The 22,890-nt window shown below is 46.6% G+C and overlaps 1 protein-coding gene across 1 annotated transcript in view; it reads right to left on the bottom strand.

Annotated features, from left to right (window-relative positions):
- EMC1 (ER membrane protein complex subunit 1) overlaps positions 1 to 22,890 on the bottom strand; it is a 755,368-nt gene that overhangs the window by 295,639 nt on the left and 436,839 nt on the right. Inside the window, exon 17 of the mRNA XM_069610395.1 lies at positions 14,786 to 14,905. Within this exon, the coding sequence (XP_069466496.1) occupies positions 14,786 to 14,905 (120 nt within the window). The remainder of the gene's footprint in view (positions 1 to 14,785; positions 14,906 to 22,890) is intronic.

Genomic DNA, 22,890 nt, shown 5'->3' with positions numbered 1-22,890 from the left:
GGCAGGGGAACTATCCTCGGCCTGCGTCATTGCATAGGCCGCCTACCATTTTACACAATGATCCTTTATGGTCTTAGGACGTAGGAACTTACAATGCCGGCAGGATGCCTCAGCGTGATTGAGGGGGAGACACTTATTGCACCGAGGGTGCTTGTCTTTTCAGGGAAATTTTCCCTTACAGGAAGGGCAACATAAGGGAGTCCTGCCCATAGCACAGGTAAACAAAAGTGACGGCAAAACCAAAAGGGCAAAGAGAGGGGAGAAGAAAAGACTTTCTTGAAAAGAATGGAAACCCCCAGACCCCGCTCTCCCTACTGTATAGGCCAGGCCACGCAGTCGACAGCGTTTACCGGAGCAACAGCCGTTGAAGTCTGTTCTTTCGTGGTCTTTGGCGGCGGTAATGAAGTAATCGTCAAAGACTGGACGAATAATATATAAATGGGCGGAGGCCGGGAAGTATAACAAATGTGCTATAAGTAAGAGCTCTGCATAAGGCGACCAGCTAGCTGGACGGAAAAAAACTATCTGAGGGACCTCGACGCATGAGGGATTTTGGGTACACTACACGTCACCTTAGGGATAGTGTTACAGGTACGCCCATGTCGACGTCTCCTTTTGAACCTCGAAAGACAAGATGCAGTACTCTGCGGTTACCACTAGATGTCGGACTATATGCACAGCATGTGATTCTAAGCAGATACACAAGCATCAGAAATACTGTTCCTTGAATCTGTGTTCCACTATTCAGAAAAGTATATTTGCAAGTTGAGTGACTAGGCGATAACCTTATTGAGTGTCACTTTATAAAACTGTCAGGGTCTACTACCCTTGTATTACTGAAAGTAATACAAAAGTAAACTATGGTATTACTCCCATAGAAATAATGTTGGGTGTTCTAAATAAGGTCTGTGCTTTGATCTGTATATTTAAAGCATAGGGTTGTGTGTCATGATCCCTGCTTCCAAGGGGTCAGGACTTGCCCCACGACCTTGGAAGCAGGCCCATGACTCTGATCCCAGGAACCAGCCAGTCCCTATAGGGACCCTCTGGACCTTGTCCTGGCGCCAGTGGCGCCAGGCTCATGATGGTGACTGGTCCCGGCACAGGAAGCGCCGGGCTCATATTGGATAAGAGTGCTTGGTGGACCTACCTGTAGCAGACCATGCTGCTTACTTACCAGCTAACTGGTCTCCTGATCCTTCTCTGCCTGGAACTACTTTTTCTGTCTGGGTGGAGCAGGAGCCACTCCCTGGAAGCAGAACACAGGAACTCTTTTAGAAATCTGGAACTCTTTTCTTACCTGGGTGGGGCCGTGGAAGGAGACGCCTAAGCACTACAGAAGGCTATTTAAACCACACCCGATTGGTTTCACGTGCTTCGCGTTATTCTGCATCTGCAGCAGGACGCTCACCGTGTCAGCTCCAGGAAACCTCCAGCTCCAGATCCTGTGAACACGAAATAACCTGCTGGAATCCAATCTGCAGTCTTCTTCAGTCTTCTGCAGCTCCTGCAAAACAAAGGCACAGGTTATGTTAAAGTAAAGGCAGTGAATCTACTTACCTAATCCAACGGCAGCATCCAAGGCGCCTTTTTCTGCCTTTCTCTTCCGGCATCCGACATCTGCAAAGAGAGAGAACATCGGTTAGTAATATTCAACTACAAGTTCTGCTTACCTGTGTTACGCCCGTTCCAACTCAGCTCGCGCTGCATTCCGGCACCTGCAAGGCAAGATACATCGGTTAGTAACGCTTAGTTACAAGACTGCTTACCTGTGTTATGCTCGCTTTCAATCTGTTTGCGCTGCACCTCAGCACCTGCAAAGACAAAAGAGACATTACGGAGCATTCTCCAGCGCTAGTGCAGTCTTTCTACTTACGTGCCATTAGAAGGATAATCTTCATCGTCACAGCATCTGAAAAGGGAAAGACATAGACTTTACAGACTTAAGACTTTTGAAAGAGAAGAAAACAAGGCAAAAGGAACTTTAATACTTACAAGGCACGCTCGTGCATTAACGGCGTCTTCGCTCTCAGCAAATCCTCTGCTATCAAGAGGCAGAGCTTGCATCCAGTGAAGCAACTGGATCCAGCGCCCATGCATAAGACGCAGGATGGAGAGCCCGGCATTTACCTATATAAGGTAAGCGCAATATCAACCCAGTTCCACGGGGAAAGAAAGGGCGAGAGGGGCTAGGAACTTTCCGAACCTTCCAAACACGAATACCTTGGTTTACCCTTGCAGACATCTCTCTCTTCAGCTTAAACTGTCGGTGGGAAGGGGGCCCAGTCCGGGAGCAAAACAAACCCTGCGCCTAACACTGAAGACAGTATCCTCGCCAGATCAAGACCCGCGCCTCCGGGGGAACCAGGTGAGCGTTACATTGTGCTTTTATAATGTGTTTATATGCTTTATGATAGTACTTACTTACCCAAGAATCTATTGGTCCACTTGTATATAGAATAAACCCTTTATTGTGTTTTACAATACATAGTGTGTCCTTGTTTCTTTGGACCAGATTTATAATACAATTTGTTTCTACTGATTCTACAGCTCTCTCTCCCTCACAAGATAAGTCTGGCTGCTCTGTCTGGGCTACCATGAATTCAGTGGTACAGCCTTATACCAAGAGTGCAGTCTTGTACTGTCTCAGTTGAATGATTTTACTAAGCTCACAGAGACCCAATCTCCCCCATCGCTGCTAATCCAGTTTCACCCATTCCCATAGCGAATAATTCACTAAGGTCTTCAGAGATTTCTACCCCCAGGTATCTAAAGCCATCTGGCTGCGCCTTATAGTCTATACTGTCGCTAAAGCTGTGGTCTGCCTGATGCCAGTTACCCACCTGGAATGCCACTGAGTTTTCCAGGTTAATTTTAAACCCTGAGATAGGGCACGATACCGAAACTGCCCCTGAAGCAAGCATGGGACGGAAGGTCTGGGGTTAGTAATGAAAAGGAGAGCACCACCGGCAAAGAGACTCGATTTATATTCCATCTATGCCAGCTCTACCCCTGTGATACCTGGATCAGCTCTCAACTCTATCGCCCATGGCTCCATAAACAACACAGAGCAGGGGAAATGGGGGCAACCCTGACTGGTGCCCCTCGTCATGAGTAAAGCTAGTGGTTTTACACCATTTACCACCACCGTCATTGGTTTTAAATTAGTCAGATCTCCTTTCCCATAAACTCTAAAGATAGGATCTCTAAGAAGACCATTGTTGCATTGCAAACGTGGGGTACCTCTGTTCTCCCTCTCCACCCGCCACATTGCTGTAACCATCTCATGATCATACCATGTGACCGCCTCCACCCAGTGCGATGTGATATAGTCTTGCTACTGAGGTATCAATAGGTCAGGCCTGGTATATGTGTAGTGTGGGGGGAGAAAAAGGTGTATCCCCTGCCTGAGGGAAGTGTAACCTCCACGCATCTGACCAGCACTGCAAGGATGCCTGCAAATTCCCTGTTGTCCCGCCCCTGTTTCTTAGCCACCCCTCCCTTTGCTGACCACCAATCCAGTGCAGATTCCACAATCATGCTGACATCCCTCCCCCTCCCCTTCCCTCCTACCCTCTCTCCCTCCCTCACCCCCCCCCCCACCAATGTAAGGTGGATTCCTCTGCCCATTCTTCTAGCACATTCCTCACCCCACAAAGAAATTAAATCTGACCCGCATTTGGGGCATATACCGTGGCTAGGGTGAAAGGTCCTGCCATCAAGGAAGCCCTTAAGTGCAAGAAATATGCCCCCAGAGCCCCACTTAACTTGCACCCCCCTTCAACTGCATGGATCTTGCTAGAACGATCCCCCCCCCCCTTCTTTTTCATGATCTTCATGGGAAGCCCAGTACTTTTGGCCCACGTCCTTTCCCTTCAGTGGCCGGTCTCTCCCCTGTCGATAATGCATTTCTTGCAGTAACAGAGCTGACAAGTGAACTTTGCAGAGCATTTTGTACGTGAGCGATCTCTTATTTGGAGAGTTAAGCCCCTTCACACTTAGAGTGGCCACCTTCAAGTCATCTACACCCCTGCCATTGAAAGAGCCCTTGCATGCCTGCCCCAAGCGAATACCACCCTATCTCCCATTTCATATGGTGTGAATACCCTCTCCCCTCATCCCCTCCCCCCTCTTGTAGCAACAGTAACTTTTGCAACAGATCAAACTAAACCTTAGCAAAATAGCTAACAATTTTGAGAGACTGAGGTAAACCTCAGACACTAAGGTAATACAGACATTATTTCAGTTCAGCAACTTTCGAATGAAACCGCTAGAACACTCCCTCCTCCTCTATCAAAGACAAAACCACCTTTCTGCAATATAAGCCCAACTCTCAGCCAGGGGCCTTGGATCGCGACGACTGAGTCTTTGTCCATTTTGCACTGCCATCTTTCTACAGTCGTTTGGCTGTGCAAACACATTCTTGAAACTGTCTCTTAAGCAGCGTTGTCCAATCCCTGTCTTGCGATGGGCCTTCCTTCTTGCAGTAGAGAAGTAGGGCAACCGCCTCCCCATACTTGAGATCATACTGTTCTCCATTACACTCAAAGGAGAGGGCAAAGGGGAATCTCCATCCATGGCATACTCCCTCTTCCTGGAGCTATCTTCTTAAGGGTCTGCACTTCTGTCTCTGCTCCAGGGTGTATATCTAGAGATCTTTGAATATTGTCACTGAGGCTCCCTCCCATTACACTTCTGACTTCACGAGCTTTCTGCAAAATGTCCTTGTCCCTGTAACAGTGGCACTTCGCCACCACAGAGTGCAGCCCTTCAGCTGATCCAGCACCTTTGTGAACCCTATTGAAACAAAAATCCTTGTTTCTGCGTGGCCCAGCAGTTTTGCCACCACTTGCCCCAACGTGCGCTCCAGGTGCTTCCTGTTACGAAAGGAAGAAGGCCTTGACTATGGCAAGGGGAAAAGTGCACAGAATTGTACAGGGAACAACTTTGGATCTAACAACGTGCATAAAATACCCAAGGCTTGTGTATGTATAAACCCAGGAGTGCAAATAAAGTATTTACCAATATACGAAAAAGGAATGTAGGGTAAGCACTTAAGACCTCCTTATAACTGAAAGGAAAGTCAGCAAACTCTTTACCCACTATGCTCTTACAGATACTGACGGCGCTAAACCCACGTAGCGGGCAAGCAAATACAGACTCTGTGAACTGACACTCTGTAAAATACTGAATAAGGAACATTCAAACAGTACTCACGAGGACCGGAAAGACCACTAGAATGTCAGTAATTTCACAAACCCTGTAGATCAAACAGGAACCCAGAAGGCTGTAAAAGCAAAGTGTTAAAGATAACAAAATACATTAACCCTAGTCAGGGGCAAGTATGAATTGTGATATTAACTTGTGAGGAAAACAAAAGGGGATACACACTGGAACATGTTACAACAACACCCACACCTAATATGCGATGGAAAGTAAATGCAGAAGTGCAATGGAAAATATGGAATGGAATCTGAATAAAGTAGGATCAGGAGCAGGGGAAACGCTATTACAAAGAAAACCTTTCCCACCCAACCAAGGGAAAAAGGCAGTAACCTAATACTACAAAAGTAAGGTTAATGCATCAAGTCTTTCAGTAACCTAAACAGCATAAAGAGATAGAACGCAACGGCAACCTGGGCTGCATCAAATAGTAAAGCACAGAGAAAGGCTGTCTGCAGACAGAGGAAGATAGAAAGGGAAATGAAAGCATAAATCAATTAAGCACATTAATCCGAAATCCAGGACAGAGGAACAAGATACAGGAGCTAAGAACTGGGCACAAAGGCTAGGAATTGGAACTAGGTACAAGGCACAGAAACCAGGAACAAGGAACAGGAGACTAGTCACAACAGGAACACTGCTACAATGACCAGCGCCGGACTGAAGCAAACTGAGGCTTTTAAAGCTGCTAAACGAGCACACCCCTCAGGCGTGCCGCCTGCTGCACCTGCAACCACAGGTGTTGCCTATCCTCCACCCAGCCTTGTGCTGCAAAGGAGGAGATGAAGCAGTGAGCCAGGCATTCTGGGAAGCAGGAGGCGAAGCAGTGAGCCAAGGCATTCTGGGAAGCATAGTCATTTGATTTAAATAGCATGCTGGCTGCCAGAGAGGAGATGAAGCAGTGAGCCAGGCATTCTGGGAAGCAGGAGGTGAAGCAGTGAGCCAAGGCATTCCGGGAATCATAGTCATTTGATTTAAGTAACATGCTGGCTGCCAAAAACCTGGAATGGATCCGGAAGGGAAGTAACTTGGAATATAAGGTTTTAACGCTCCCAATTCATCAGAACACTGTAGCATAGGGTTCGAAGGAAATGTCCAGTAGGGAATAAACCCCAAAACATGCCCCCAAGTGGTGGGAACGGGAGCGAAGGGAGCGAGCCGTGACACTTCCAAGTTTCAGAATATTTACTCAGGAGCCCCCATACTCTATTTTTCAACATTGTCATCTTTACTAGTGGCTTCTCTTTCCCAGTTTTCAAGCTCTTTAATGTGTACCTCCAGACCTGCATCATTAATGTCCACCGAGTGTGTTCCAAAGCTTCTACCCTCTCCTCCACCTTTGAGACCTGCTCAGTAATAGTGCCCTGAGTGGACAGCACCTCTTTAGTGCTTTAAGTTCTAACAAGATGGTGCGAGGAGCTAAGAATGAAACGCAAACACAGAGGACTCATGGGTTTGGTTATAAACTTTTATTGAAACAAAAGGGCCTGGAAAATGCCTCATTATCCCTATTCTAGGAGTTATTTCCCCACCTAAACCAAAACAAAGGCCCTGTAAAATGTCAAGATGTCCCATGTGTCCAAAAAACTATTACGGCCCTCAAACTCTAAAAATTAACTAAGGTGAAAGGGAAATGTCTTTGGCCTTGAAAAGTGTACCAATGTTCCCTGGATTTCTCTTCACTGCACTTGAAACCTTTAGGGATGTTTTCCTTAGGCTTCTTTTGGTCAACAACACAACGTGGCTGTTAAGTCTTAATTTTGGTTGGATACCTGGTGTACTCTCCTACCAGGTTTCTTCTCCTCTTTAATGTAATTTCAACACAGTCTTTGGCTATACCTGATGTATCCTTATCAGCACTCCCTCGTGTGATTTACTTTACACACTGTTCAACTTGACCTTTCCTGGTATACTTTCCTCCCAGGGCTTTCTTATATGCTTCATTCGATACACTTGCAACTTTAATCTGCCTGCTATACTCTCCTGCCAGGACTTTCTTAAATGTTTCACTGTGCACATTTGCAAACCTGACAATATCTTATGTTTATTCCGTTATGCGTCTTTAGGAAATATCGAGTCTCCCGTTTGTCCTCATATGCTTAATTTATTTGTATTTGTCTTCAGTAGGGTTGCCGAAGTGCCCTAGTTGCCCAGCTTCTCTTGGGTAGACTCAAGCAAGCCGGTGGGTTCTCCTTCCCTCATCTCGCCACCTGTGGTCGGGGCACACCAAATGTGCTCAGTCGCCACTCTCTCCGCACCTGTAGATCTGCGGCTTCCCAACCTCCCAACTGCCGCTGGGCTCACCTCCTACAGATTGACTGTATGGGCAATCTGTCCAAAGGCAGGCGCTGGCGCCGCACAACACCCACAACAGGGTGCCCTCTTCTGGAGGGGACCCCTGCTCTCATAAGAGGGAGGCGCCACCCGCAGACTGCACCCATGCACTCTCTGCATCCTGCGGTCTACCAGGCCGTCATGAATTCGGTCCAGGAGAATGAGACACTGTCGAGCTCCCCCACGCCGCCCGGGCAATCAAACCGCTTTCCTCGGGTCGTCAGGGGGTCCAAATGAGCCTGTTGGATGGATGGATCTCATTTTGTTGCCATCTAGACACGTAGCTCCAAGCTCATGCAGCCATTTTGCTCTGCGCCCTCTAGTTGCCCACCTGCTAGTTATTGAAGGGATATGCAGGCACAAATTTTGAAAATTCACTCTACTGGCCCCTTTTAGTTATTGTTTTGTATTGGGACCTGCATTTTGCACCATTCAAGGGATACCAATGCTCGCGTATGTCCCAAGGGGAGATGAGGTGCCAGTATACTGTACAAGTCAACTAGTGTTCCCCTATAATTACGTGACCCGTACACTAACAGGCATTTGTCAGAAAAGGCAGTAGGAGAAATCACTAGGCAATTAGTGTGGAGCAACATGACATAAGATTCCCACATCACGCGAAACAGAAAGTGCAGTTTGGTGCTGGAGGCAAAGAAAGAAAAGAAACAATTTCAACTGCATCACCAGACCGTTCGAGAATTGAATATATGAAAATCGTTTTACTGTCCTGATGAAGGCAGCAAAAACTAAAGTAGATGAATGACAGGATCCCAAAATTGGCCCAAAACACAGTGTGGACATGCTTATTCCCTTCCAAAGATGACTGATGTTTGATTTACATCAGGAAGTGAGACAATCCCCAGGCACGGAATACTATACCTCTGTAATAGAGTCTGAAAAAATAAGAGAATATCCCTAGATTAGTTGTGTCACACAACTGTGCAAGGTCTTTTGTGTTATTGTTTAGAAAATGCATTCGGGCAGGGAGTGATTTTCCATTTCCAGAAAAAGTGATCTGAAATATGTTGTGCACATACTAACATCACAAAACATACTATACAATAGTGTGTATTGGTTTGACTGAATATTTCATGATCATTTAATAAGCGTTTATTGACTTTTTGATACATTGTAAATAAAATATATGTTTTCATGATGTAATGCAATTATCTCATCCTTCCCTAATGCCCACTAACAGATATGAGCAATGTCTTAGACATGTTTTACTGGTCCTGTTACCTGTGTTTCATTTTGTAATTGTGCCCAATGTGATAGGGACACATAGTTGAGGGTTTGACCTATGGTGTATATGCATGTAATTAGAAGGGACAGGCCTGTTCAGTGGGATATAAGGTAGCAAACAGTGTGGTAAGAACCCCAGCTAGTGAGGAAGAAACCAGGTACTCTTTCCAACCCCCTGCCTCTGAGTCAGATACCCACTGGCATCTACCTCCTCATACATTAGCTTGCAGAGCAAATCTCACAGAATGTTTGTCAGTGCCCTGTGGCTAATACACAAGTCAATGCCTTTCTGTATTCCAGTGTAGCTCTCTGATAGCATCCTTCCATGTTGGTGTCTTACAGTATGCACCATATGTGTTAAATAACTTTTAGTCAGCAGTCAAAAATGTGCCCCAGTGTGGGTTGATTGGTTATTTATTATGCACATATACACAAGTGTTTCAAGGAGAAACCAGGCAAGGGAGGAGGAACAAGGGGAAGACTAGACAAATGATCTTAGTAGGCCTATAGTAGATTACATTGTGCAAGTGCGCAACAAGAAGTGCAGCTGAGAAGGAACAAAGGGAAGTGCAACCAGATAAGCAGGGTTCTGATTTAAGTGCAAGGAAAGCTGGGGCAACAGGGAGCAACCCAGCCAGGTAGTGGAAGGTAAACCAAGCAGCAGTGCCAGGTGGGCCAGGTGACAAGTGCAGGGTGACTGGTCTGAGGGGGCCTGGTGCCATGTAAGACTCAGAGGACACCAAGCAGCCCATCAGCAGATGTTGAATGAGCAAGGCTAGGTTAGCAGGGGAGAGGGAGCTAGAAAGGAGTAAAGGAAGGTCTTGAAGAGCTTCCAAAAATTAAGGCGATCCGGCTCAAGGCGAAGAGAGGCAGGGAGGCCATTCCAGAGGGAGGCACCTTCATAGGACAGCGATCTATACACCATTCTCTGCTTAGAGAAGCGACTCACCCACAGACAATTAGAAGTAGAGGAGTGCAGGGCTCTAAAAGGAAGGTATTTAGGAAGAGATAGTTGAAGACAGTGAAGGCCACGGCCCCAGAAAGCCTAGTGGACAAAGCGGAGCGGCTTGAACTTTATCCTTGCAGCCACAGGTAGCCAGTGGAAGGATTCAGGGCCGGAGAGATGCAGCCCCTGGGCTTGAGACCAAGGATAAGTCTTGCGGTCCTGTTCTGGATGTGTTGAAGAGGGTAAAGAGTAGAGTTATGCAGATTGAGAAAGAGGCTGGTGCAAAAGTCCAGCCTAGAGAGAACCAGACCACCGGAGACACTGAGCTTCTGGGCGAAGGTGAGAAAATGGAGAATACCGCTGGGCCTTCTTGGCAAGGTTTGTGATGTGGGGCGAGAAGGAGTAAGTGGAGTCGAAGATGACCCTAAGGTTTTTTTGCCTTGTAAGAGGGGGAGGGCCCAAGGAGGGCGGCCAAAGTGAGGGAGGAAAAGCCAGAACAGGGGTCCCAATGAGACAAATGTCAGTCTTACTGGCATTAAGGCAGAGATCGTTAGAGGCGCACCATGCCAGAATAGCGGATAGACAGTCAGCAAGGAGGAGGAGGCCAAGGGTAGCCTGAAAGAGAGCTGCGGGTGATCCGCATAATACTGACAGAGGAAAAGGTAGAGGGCCAAAGGGGCCAGATAGAGATTGAAGAACCAGGGTGAGAGGATAGAGCCATGGAGAACACCACAGGTGGAGAGAAAGGTGGTGAAGAAAAAGGACGTAAGCTGAACCTGGGAGGGTCGGTCCAAGTGGAAGTCAGCCCACGCCAGGGCCTGGTCCGTGATGCCCAGGGTCTCGGAGACGATTAATCAGGATTGCATGGTTGACTGTCAAATACGGAGGAAAGGTCAAGAAGAATGAGGACGGAGGGAGAGCTGGAGTCAAGGTTAGAGAGCAAGTCTTCACAGGTGTTCAGGAGAGCAGTTTCCGTACCTCTGCCTCCTCTGAAGCCAGAATGATGGTCATGGAGGCAACCAATAGTTTCAGTGTGGAGGGTTAGCTGGGAGATGCCAACTTCTCCAGAGTTTGCCCAGGAAAGGGGTGATGGAGATTGGGCAACAGTTTGCCGGAATGGAGGGGTCAGCAGAAGGCTTTTTTAGTAGAGGGTGAACAAAGGAGTGCTTAAGAAGAGAGGGGAAGGCACCAGTGGCAAAGGAATGATTACAGAAATCGGCCAAGACTGGCGTCAGAGAAAATGGGCCTCATTACAACCATGCCGGTCTGGTAACAATGGTGCCGGTAAGCCTACCGGCACCGTTGTTATCGGACTGGCATAGTACGACCCTGCGGGTGGGAGCCATCCCACCTGCCAGGGTCAGACCTGGCGGCCAGAACGGCACCCACCCGCAGAGTTTCACGGAAGCACCGGCACCATTATTAACGGTGCCGGTGCTTCCGTGATCCCCATTCCCATTGAGTCCTATGGGAATGGGGATTAACAATTTACCGTCACCTGACTTCCCGGCAAAACCAGGTTCATAATCCCCTAGTGTTTTCGGCAAGCCAGGTGCCGGTAAAAATTGCCAGTCCGGCGGCAACCCGCCTGTAGCACCAGCAGGGTTACCGCCGGACTTGTAATGAGGCCCAATGTTGTCGTTAATGGTCCAGGAGGAGCAGAGGGTCAGGCGATACCGGAGAGAGGGAGGCGAGAAGGAAGGGCAGCCAAGGAGGTCCTGAGAGAGGTAGAGGGCGAGAGAGGAGAAGAAGAGAAGAGTGTGGACGGGATGTCCTGGGTTTTAGTAGTGAAATGGGATGCTATAGCCATGTAGAGGGCCTGGGTGGGTTTAGAAGAGGTAGATCCTGCAGTAGGATTGGTCAGCTCCTTGCATATTTTGAAATGTTTGGCCGTGTTGTTAGAGGACGCAGAGATGCAGCCTTGAATATGGATCATCTTCGTAGAGAAAATGGAGTCTGTAATGCCTTTGGAGCAGGCAGCAGGCCAGTTTGTCAGAGGGTACGCCTGATGCCCCCCCCCCCACAAACCCACTTCTGTTCCGCTATTCTGCACTTGCATTTCAGAGTGGCCAGATCTGAGTCGTACCAAGAGTTGCACTTGGTGGCAGGGTTCAGGCAGATCCTCATGACAGGGGCAAGGATATCCAGAGTGTTAGAGATAGAAAGGTGTTGGTTTGTGTCAGAGTGAGTCAGACATAGGAGTAGGTGGGGGAGAGAATGTGGAGGCAAAGGCGGCTGCTGACACTCGCTTCATAGGTCGAATGACCACAAAGGAAGGTGGCAGTGCTGGTGGGGCTTTGCCAAGGGGACAGGGAGCTTCAAGTGAGAAGAAGGAAGTAGTCAGTACAGGAGAGAGGAGGAGTATTAAGAGGATTAGTGGGAGGGAAGTGCAAGGATAGGAGAACATCCAAGGTGTGTCCAGTTGAGTGCGTCAGACCAGATGGTAGAATGGAGAGGGAAAAAGTCCCATAGATTGCAGAAAAGCCCAGCAGGGTTCTGGGGAGTCCAGGTGGATGCTGAGATCCTCAAGGAGGAGAAGCTGAGAAGTAGAGGAAAGAGAGAGGAGTTGCGGTCAGCCCATTTAGAGAGGAAGAGGGTGACCTGGCCAGGTGGCCTGTAGATGGTTGCCACGGTCAGAGAGGCCGGGAGAGAGATCCTGCAGACCAGGACTTAAAATGAGGAATAGGTCTGAGTGGGGATGATGAAGCAGGTATCCACTCAGGAAAGATCAGGACCACTCGACTTCCGGGCCATGGCTCGGGGAACATCTTGTAGCCATCAGGGAAGTGTGTGTCAAAACTTGTGAGAGATGGCCTTGAACCATGGCTCGGTAAGAGTGAGAACATCCAGGTTCAGGAGGTGGCATTTGTCAGATGAGTGTTTGACAGCAGAGCAAGAGTTGAGAGTAGCCACGTGGAGCAGGTTACCACTTTAATAGGACAAGTGAGCTGAGTACCCTATCGGAAGTGCCAGAGGAGCCAGAGAAGTCAAAGAAGGTGGCAGCACAGGAGTCAGAGTGGTGGTAGATGGCAAGGAAGTCAGAGGTGTGGTGGCTGGAGGAATATCCGCATAAAGGACTGAAAAACCCCACACAAATGGTATATTTGTTCGAAAATTTAGAACAAATATACCATACCGTGTCATTATAACGAACAAGGGGCGCAGAGGTTCCAGGGGTGTCCCCCGCACCTGTGTTTGTTATAATTGTATCGCGGGCTGCGGGGTTATCCCCCACACCCAATACGATAACGTATTGAATAAAACAAAACAAAAATGACTCTGTGGCTCTGTTTCCCATCCACAGAAGTGAAGGGAACAGGTGTTGCAGGGAGACAGGGAGTGAGGGAGTCGGTGGCACACAGCAAGGTGTGCCGCAAAAAGTTAAGCAACGATGTAGAGGGGGGAGCGGGTTGCCATACATGTCAGAGGGAGAAAAAATGTAAGTCATTTTTGTTCAAATAACTTTAGTTTTTTTTCTCCCCCAGACATTTTTCATTTGAGTATTTCATGGACAACTAGCTGATGAAGGTGGCAAGGGAGCCAGAGGGGAAGTAACTGGCAAAGGCGCCAGAGAGGCAGTGGAGGGGCAGGGAAGCCAGAGGTGGAGGAATGAGGTGGCAGAGGGGCCAGAGAGGTAGTTGTTGGCTAAGGAGTCAGAGAGATTGAAAAGTGAGGTGGGCAGAGGAGCCAGAGAAGTCGTAGGAGTAGCAAGAGAAGGAAGGAAGTGGATGAGCTGAGGGAGGAGCCTACCAAATAGTAGAAGATTGGGCTGAGGACCCTGGACCATGACGGTGCCATTTAGATAAGACATTAATGATGACTCTACAGGACAGGAAGGAGGACAATAGGACCTCCCACCTGGTGCCACCAGTAATGGGAAAAAAGGAAGAAGGAGAGAGAAGTGCAACCATATGAAGGGTCCATCGGTCGGGAAACGGAACAACAGAGGATGTCAGTGAGCGCCTGTCTGGAGGAGGCACTGACATGGGTGTCATCAATGGGAAGGCCTGGATTGGACACAAGTGTATCCTTCTTGAGCTTCTTCCTTCCAGTCTTAGTGAAAGGAGTATGATAGGAGATAGCAAAGCAGTTTGAGAAGATGGTGGGATTGAGAGCATCATAGAGGGTGTGATAGAAGAAAGGCAGAGGCCAGGAGAGAAGGGAAGGAAGCACTGAACAGAGCTACGCCACACAAGGTGCACAGAGGGAGGGGGGGGGGCGGCTTAGGGAAAGAAAAAGGGGGAACAGAGGGAAACAACAGGCAACAGCAGAGCATAGATATATCAGAGTAAAATAAGGGCAGCACAAGCAGCGAGTGGAAACGGGGGTGAGAGCCAACCAGGCTCAGCTCAGCGTAGAGAGGAAAAGCCTAGAGACACCAATGGTAGCCAACTGAGAGAGGGAACCTAGAAAGGAAGAGGATGGCCTAGTGGACACATCAGTAAGTTGTGTGCAAGCACATGCAAGAACATTCACAGAGAGGAAGAAAATGCAGAATAAATACAGAGGAGAACAAGAGAAATGCAAAGAAACAGTTGCAGAGATACAAAAGATCAAAGTACGGCTGCTCGGGAGAGGGAAGCCCAGTGGGTGCGTGGAGCAGTGCAGAATGAGCCATGCGTTGAAATGGAAGTAAGCGCGAGGTAGTGCAGTTTAGTGGGACGCATAATGGCTGCACCCCCGCAGGCACATTTCTTACTTTGCGGCCGCTGCTGGTTGATGGCTGTGCTGCATGCTCGCACTGCGTTCTGACACCTTTGTCACAAAACACCTGTGTCGCACAACACTTCCCTTGGCCTGCGCAGTCTTTGCTGCAGAGGGTCCGATCCTCAGCTCTTAAAGGTTCGGCAGTATGGACGTAGCGTAACGTGCTACGTATCAACAGGCAGCGTCTCCGGCGTTCCTGCCTCGCACAACACGGCGCCCTTGGCCTGTGCAGGCTAATATGGTGTCGCTGAACATTTCGTATTGACACTCCGCACTCTTCACCAACTAGCGATGGTACATGCACTTGTAAGATTGGGATAAGATGTTCTGTACCTGCTTTAGTCGTATTCCGGTTAATTTTCCATGTTCTGGGTCCACAAGGTACAAAAAAGTTATAGGGGCAATCTCTTGTAACTGGTGCAGGACGTTCTTGGTAGATGGAAATGCAGACACCTATGAAGCGGAACAAAAAAATGATATCAGCAACTCCCTTCCAGGTGGAACTTTTCAAACAACAGCTCACACAATCAAGTGTGTGATGCCCTGAAATAAACCAAAATGAAAACGTTTTGCATGTACAGGAATCGGGAACTATGGGGTAAAGTACATAATTAATAACTGTCATAACTGAGGATGTCTGTGCCTCTTGAAAGTCCCAACAGGTTTCCAAATCAATGCATTACAAAAGCCAACCAAAAGGGCTTCTACGATGATTAATTGCAGAGCACAATTTACTGAAGCTCTGCCTTTCAACTGAAATCTAAAATTAATTTAATCCACTTCAAACAAAATAAAGAAAATGTATTTACCACAAACTACTGATGTGGTGACAGCCAATTGGCTAGATCAGATTACACTTGTGTTGCATTCGAATTCTCGCTATTATTACCTACTTAGATGCAGTTCAGTCTATCAGGTGTGCGATACAAATAGTTCAAATTCACATTTTTGAAACAACTAGATGGCTCTCTCTTTTGTCGTTTGCAGTCCATTTACTGCACAGCCGAATAGTATTTTCCCCTTACCCTTGGATTTCAATGAACCCCACAAGAGAAGCTGCAATTCATGTACACATTTTTTTGTTTTATTGGTTAAAATACACTTCAACCTTTAACAAACTGTACAACATACAAGTAAAAAGAGCAGGAAAAAAAAGAAAAAGAAAATAAAGCAAGTCAAAAACTATAGCAAAAGGAAGCAATTACAAAAAGTTAAAGAAATGTAGTTACTTCCAACAGTTCCAATTAAAACAGAATACAGATCATTCACAGCAAAAATTGCATTAAAAAAAATGTTGATAATGCATTTACTATTGAAATCGCTGATCCTGTCAATTCACATACCAGCAGTAGGTGCCTAGATGTTTCTCTAGGTTTATCATCCTTACAAAATCTACAGAAGGCTGTTGCCGTCGTTATCAACCCATAGTGCAGGAGTATTTCCTTGGTCCTGACCAAATGTAGTTGAAATCTGATAAGTGGTTTGCACCGGTTCCTCGAATACATCGATGGGTATGGGCCAAAGTTCCTTGTTTGTATGGTCAAATTTTAAATGGCTTAGCGAGGGATAGGCTTGAAATTCTGTTCACGTATTGACCCAGTCTGCTACGAATAGTGTCTTCTTTACTTTGTCCTGACTACCTTTAAGATCTAACAAAGGGGACCCTGACTCAGCCAATAAGATGAGCCACCCCCTTTATGTCTGGCAAAGCTTGATGTCCTCCAGACTCGCATGGGTTTTTTTTTTAATCCGACATCAGTGAGTTATCTGATGCAGCTGAAATTTTCTCATTAAATGATAGATAAGGCCAACGTGCTCTGGCTTTCAGCGAGATGCCCACCAATTCATATGCGATGATTGCATGCGGTGTAATGGGTGGGAGATGGAGGCCTTCTCCATATTAAGGCTTCCAGGTGAGGAAAGTAATCGGATCCTGATCATAAACTTCAATCCCATAAAGCAATTTAGGGACGATCTTGCCCTGAAAGAATATTATACAGGGCAGTAAAGAAAACTTGCCAAATTTGGAGTCTACCCTCTGCAATTGATTGGCTTGTTTGGTGGTCTTACACAGCATGCCCGGATTGAGGAAACAGAGGGTTTTGAATGTATCTTAAAGCCTAGATACAGAAATGAGTCAATCCTCTCCACTGGTTTAGACTGGACATAACACTTGAAGGATACCCTTTTTCGATGGTTGGAAAATCTTTGCCGGATTCACTATTAAAGAGTTGTCCTTCACAAAATCTGAAAATCCATTCAAAAGGCGCAGAAGGCCGGTGGGGGTGTTATCAAATACTATATTAGTTGTCTGCATCGCCTGTCCATACAGGCATTAAAGTGGATATTTTTGGAGTTGCCAACTCCATTGGTTGGAAGTATTGATCCAAATTGGCCATTTATAAATTGTACAGGCAGGGGACTAAAACACCCCCCTGCCTTACCCCTTTGTATGTTTTGATATAACGAGACAGGGAGCCTTGTTGGTTCCGACTGATTTGCACTGTGGAGTGGCTATGCTGCACGACTATACATTTTAAAAGACCTGGTGAATGTCCCATCTCTGCAACTTCTGCCAGAGCGGTGTCAGATCAACCACGTCAAAGGCTGCTGCAAGGTCTATAGCTGCAAGGTACACAGGGTAACTTCCCCTTGACCAGGCATGGCCCTGGATACACTTGAGTAGCATGCCGTTCAATAGAGTGACCATCCCTTTCCTGAATCCGGTTTGCCACCTCAGTATTAAATTCCGACTACAGGCCCAAGATTCAAGATGTTGTAGGACAAGGCATGAGAATAGTTTGGAGTGTGCATCGAGAATTGCTATCTGACGGTAGTTGCAGAGCAGAGATCTTAACACCTGCTTATAAATTGAAATACTGTGGCCACTACCCCATGTTGGCGGAAAGCGCTCTAGTTTAATAATATCCAGAAACGGGGTGTGAAGAATTTCTGTCCAGAGTGAAGGGTTCTGTTTGAAGAGCCTACTTGTAAGGCCATTTGGGCATGGTGCACTGGAGCTACTGATGCAACCAATTAACTCAATCAGATTTTCTTGAGAGAAAGCAAAGTCGTATGGAACTGTGGTGGAAACTGTCATTAAGGGCACCTCTAGCAGGTTCTTAGGCCATCGTAGACTTTGCTTGAGGGTTGGGCCAGGCGTAAAGAGACTTGAAGTGCTGTACCCAGCCGTCTTCTGCTATGCTGTTCACCAATCTTTCCATGTATTAATCAGTGACCAGAAGGATTTAGAGTCCTGGTTGACAAGCGCAGCTAACATTTTTTCACGTTCATTTGCAGATGGCAGACTCTACAAAACACTCAACGTTCTCTACAGAGAACTTCATACACATTTTGTGTGTCGATTTCAGTGACATAGCTTCAGCAATGGTTTAATTCACTCTTACTACCATCCTAGGGAACACAATGAATGAGTTTTCACTGTACATTGGGCACCACCTCCCTCCACCCCGAAGTTTAGCAGCCAAGTCGGGCGATATGACCAGGAGTTAGAACTGTGCTTCCAAGATGTCATGGTCACTCGTGTCCCTCCACTGCATCTCAAAATGGGAGCAATTCCCCAGTAACCAAGATCCCGCAAACATGTTATCAATTGTGGATGCACCCCGCCCATTAGACTGTTACAGAGCCAGGAAAATCTCCTTTGACCGGTATATACCGTTAAGAGGTGAGAGGCTCAGACCCATCAAAGACTCTACCCACACTTTCCATTCACAATCTTAGGATCATTGATATCAAACTCCGCTCCATAGCAAAGAGACGGTCTGAATTCATATCCCCCACCACCCGGGTGTTCCCTGCTGGAGTTGCATTATACCATTCCGCCACACAGTTAGAAATTGTTTCAACCACATCAGTTATTGCCCCCATGCCAGTAAATGTTGATCACCAACACATTTACATTCAGACCCAAATCAAATCTTGTGTGTGGCCAACACACCAAAGCAAACATCAATGCTAATCACCACCTTGATTGACAGAGTTAATTCGACTAGGGTAAGGAGACCAGCATAAGGGCGGCCATTTATGCCCGGCCGCCTGAAGAATTAACTTGTAGCAATCAAAAGCTGGCTCTGCTTTCAGTCAACTTTCATGTAAAGCAATAACAGTGCGTTTCCCAACTGTGTTTGCTAAGGAGCACTTATTAAACAAATGTGTGCGAATTCTGAAGTTAAAGGAGGCAACCGAAAAACAACCAGTCTTCTCCTTTGAGGCCACATTCTCACACTTTTGGACCCCAGATTGAAGCTGTAAAGTCTAATTTGAGGAGCATGCCAGGAGCGAAGACCAGTCCTGAGTCTCCTCCGAGTCCATGATCTTTCTCTCTAATGCCAGGACCTGGTCCTCCACCATGGTACTCAGCACTGAATGAACTGTGTCATACCTCTGGGGCCCAATAAAGGCCTCCTCTGGGCTTTCTCCCATGCCAAGAGGTGTAATCGAATGGTAAGTCCTAGCCCAAACAACTCAGGTTGTCCCGTTCCTTAAGTAGTGTATCCATAACAGGTTTAGATTTTAGGAAAATCACCACCTGATCAAGTCTGCTATGGTGTGGAAAAATACTCTTGCCACATCGCCAAAATGCATGCCACCCAGCAAGGGTATTCCCTGCAACAGGGACAGACATTTTGAGCGGTTCAATAGAGAGGAACGGGTTGCTGGGATGGTACCCTTTTTATTACAGTTAATGGTGCCTCCTGACGTTTCTGCTGTGGTGTGAGGTATGCGTTGTGCAAGCCCTTTGGGCCATGCAAAAAACACACCTGTCTCTTCGCCACCAACTCCTTAAAGCCACCGTGTGCCAATTGTGTCCACAGGGGGACACAGTAAGTGAGGCCCCATGTGACTGGAAACTTGACTTTAAAGTCGGAGCCACGGGCTGAGTACTTGTCTCCGTGATTGGGGCAGACGGTTCGGGGGGCATTCTTCACGGGCACCTGGGGTGCTGGTGGACTGGCCCCCTCTAAAAGAGAAATCACTTTACCTTCAACCTGTCGACACTATCATATTCAAAGTTGACTGTGTGGGGGCCACGTTTGCATTCTCCAACAAAGCCCCGCCCAGTCCATCTGAGACAGGGCAGCCTTTACTGCACACTGGGAAAACAGATCGTATGAAGCCATGTGCACCTTGATTCTTTTGCATTTTTTTCTGCTGTACGACTTGGTGTCTGTTGTGGGTACAGGACTGCCCCCTGGGCTCTGGCCTTTTCATCAGCGCCATGCTCAGGATTACGTCTACCTACTCCTCTGCAGAAGCCTCATGGTTAGCGGTGTCAAGAATCTCTGGCGAATGCAAGGGTCTTTCTTCTTTCTGAGTAATTATCTTTTTCTACTTGCACCCCGTTTTGCCTCCTAGTCAGCCTTTGGGTGGGCTGAATTAGTAGTAGATTGCCTGTCTTCTGAACAGCAGTCAGCTAGCGGGGGTGATTCATCATAGCCTTATTTACCTTCCCAGAAGCCAGTGTAACCTGGGATTCTTGTTTTTTCATAGCAGCCAATCCAGTTAGACCCTCAGTGACTCTCCATACTGAGGTTACTAGAGTGTCGTCGCTTACTTGGCTCTTTGGTCTCTCTACATTCGTTGATGATGTAGCAGAGCTGATTTTCCTTGAAAAAGGGGAATTTGCGTGCAACAACATTCAGATTAATGTGGTTGAACTTTAACAACAAGGATTCAAGCAAAGCTGTGTTTGCCTTGGCCTCTTTGAATGCCCTCATAAAGAATACATAAGACAGGGTTGATTTCAGAGAATAAACTGTCTAGCGCCTCTCGCCTGCCGTCCTCAATTCTGCACATCATTGCTGAGTTCTGTTTGGGGGGAGTGGAGTAGGTGAGGGAGCTGGGGAGGATGAGAAAAAGTCGGTTCCCAAAGTGCACTGATCATATTGATGTATAAGGCCTGAACAAGCAGTCCTGTCCTGGGGGTGTTCGCCATCGATAGATCTATTGGCCCGTTGTAACGGAATGAGGCATCTGCTTCAAAGCGTGCACAAGCGTTAGATAGTACCTCTGGCTCCGGCACGGTCAGCACTTGGTTGAAGTTGCAGAGGCAACTTGGGGCGAGGCCCCCGCCTTCTAAGTTTCCTCTTGAGTCAGTCACCACCTGTCTCCCCTGCCGGCAGAAAAAAAGGACGGCATCAAATTCATTGTTGTTTGTTTCATTTTTGAGTTTTTACAATGTTTTCTCCTTTAACGAGTAAGGGCAAAATTACATCAAGCTGGGCACCAGTTTCAGTTGGTGCAAGTGGAAGGGTTGAGTAATAGCAGCCAACATCTCGTTGTCCGCGATTGGTCTGAGGGGCAAGCTATCAGAGTTACCACTGCAGAGCTCATACATTGTTGGTCACATGGTATACAGATTAACTGACAGTTTGTCACTCTCCACAGCCTTTGTTTGGTGCACGTTTTGTGGTCAACTGACGTGATGCTGTTGTCTTCAGCCGATTTCCCTACTCCTAACAACTAACACACTGCTCCGGTGTGAGGTTTTTGAAGAGACCCCTGCATTCCAAGCATAGGGAGTGTAGACCTACTCCAATCACTCCCAACCGGTTTAGAAATCCTTGCAGGCACTAGCACTGCAGTCCACCTAACACACTGCACGCACACCTCATGTACAAATGCAATGGCTTTTAAATACGTTTTGACTTCGTTTTTTTCACATCCCTCAGATGAGCGGTGTAAAGAGACCTACCCATGTTAGACTCAGACACCCTCAACGGGTAACATAGCAAAGCAGTTAGGTTTCACTTTTAGGAGGTATGGGGCTTGTACCAATTAGTCCCATAAACGTGCACAATAAAATAAGCCAATCAGCAAACCTTATTTCGGATTGCTACAAATCAATACAATCATCACAATCAATAACAATTTATAAAAATCATGGAGTAAATAATCAAATAAGAAAGGAACAGTCTAAAATCAGTCAAAGACAGTATAACTACTAGCACCCAACATCATAAAATATACATACTTTGCAATAGATTCCTTTGACAAACATTTCAAAAGATCAATTGCCTGCCCTCCCACAGTTTGAGTCTCTCTACAGCAAGCATTTGTTAAAAAAAGGCAAAGAAGAACTAAACTGCAGGCTTCTTTGGAGTTAGCAGAAACATCAGTGCTGGGCGATAAGATCTTATTCCACTTTAAGCATATACATTAAGAATTGTGCCTGTATATCGTGGAACAGTGAACGATATTGAACAAAGTGGGTAAGCATCTAACCCCCCCCCCACACATAGTTGCAGTCTGAACCCCCATTGTTTCCCTTAGACCATTTCTGCAGTACTACCATAACTGTTTGTACGTAAAATCTAGCTTTCGCAAGAATGTGTCTATACAAAGGCACGGACAACAGCACCAGATATTCTGCAAGCCCATTCAAAGTGGCTAATGGTAAGTGTGTGCTTAAGTGTGATTTTAACACCAGTTCATCTTCCCTCGCAGATGCCAAATAATGCATAGCCCTGTTATTTATCATCATCATCATCATCATCATCATCATCTAAGAAACAGCTCCAATACTTCCTGTGTTGACCAAGTAAGACGCTCAGGATAGTTTGTGTCGCAAAGACTTAATATGGGCCAGCCAGCCTACTGTGCTATGACCATTCAGATTAATCAACTTCAAAATTAAACATTTTGTTAGAGGATGGATTACCAGTCCATAGGGACACCCACATTAAAATAGCTCCCACATACGAGGTCAGTGAGATGAGTCATAGCAGTTTAAAAATGCACAGAATAGATTGGTGTTGACTGAGGGACCATTAGAAATCTTCATAAAAAGTAATTATATATCTTTTGAAGACAGTCTACCCTACTGTACCAGCCAGATTACAAACCTGAATGTTCCTGTAGGAATAGCTTTGCCTCATACAGTGTGATCATGTGCTCAAAGAGAAATATCTCAGGGTCCTGGATAATCTAAAAATACCTCCTATAGTTTGGCTCATCTTGACGCTTTGCTTCGCAATGTGGTCATCCCATTTCAGCACATTAGTAAATCTAATCCTGAGTCAATCAAGGAACAGCATTCCAGTCACTGCCCTAAGATCATCCGCAGACAACGTTTGGGTTTGAGTGACACATTGAGAAACTTCTAACGCTCATAAATTTGTCGTACTCAGTTATTTGAGGAGTCAGAAATGCGAGGCGGACAACTTGGTAAAGGTGTTTCACAAGTAGCCATATTATTAACTTATAAGGGTGTGATAAACCCCTCGCTATCCCTAACATAAAGAGGATTTCCCTACCTATTAAAGTAAATCTAAAGGAAAACACTAATAAAAGCAATCTGTCTCGCACACTTATACATAAAACAAACTCAAACAGGTATCGAATGGCGAATCAGGTCAAACAAAATAATAATTATACTCAAACATCAACCTTATACCTATGTATCCTTGTAACTA

The sequence above is a fragment of the Ambystoma mexicanum genome, chromosome 8 (assembly GCF_040938575.1).
Source record: "Ambystoma mexicanum isolate Mex_15411 chromosome 8, UKY_AmexF1_1, whole genome shotgun sequence".
NCBI lineage: Eukaryota > Metazoa > Chordata > Amphibia > Caudata > Ambystomatidae > Ambystoma > Ambystoma mexicanum.
This window is presented reverse-complemented; position numbering and strand designations above follow the sequence as displayed.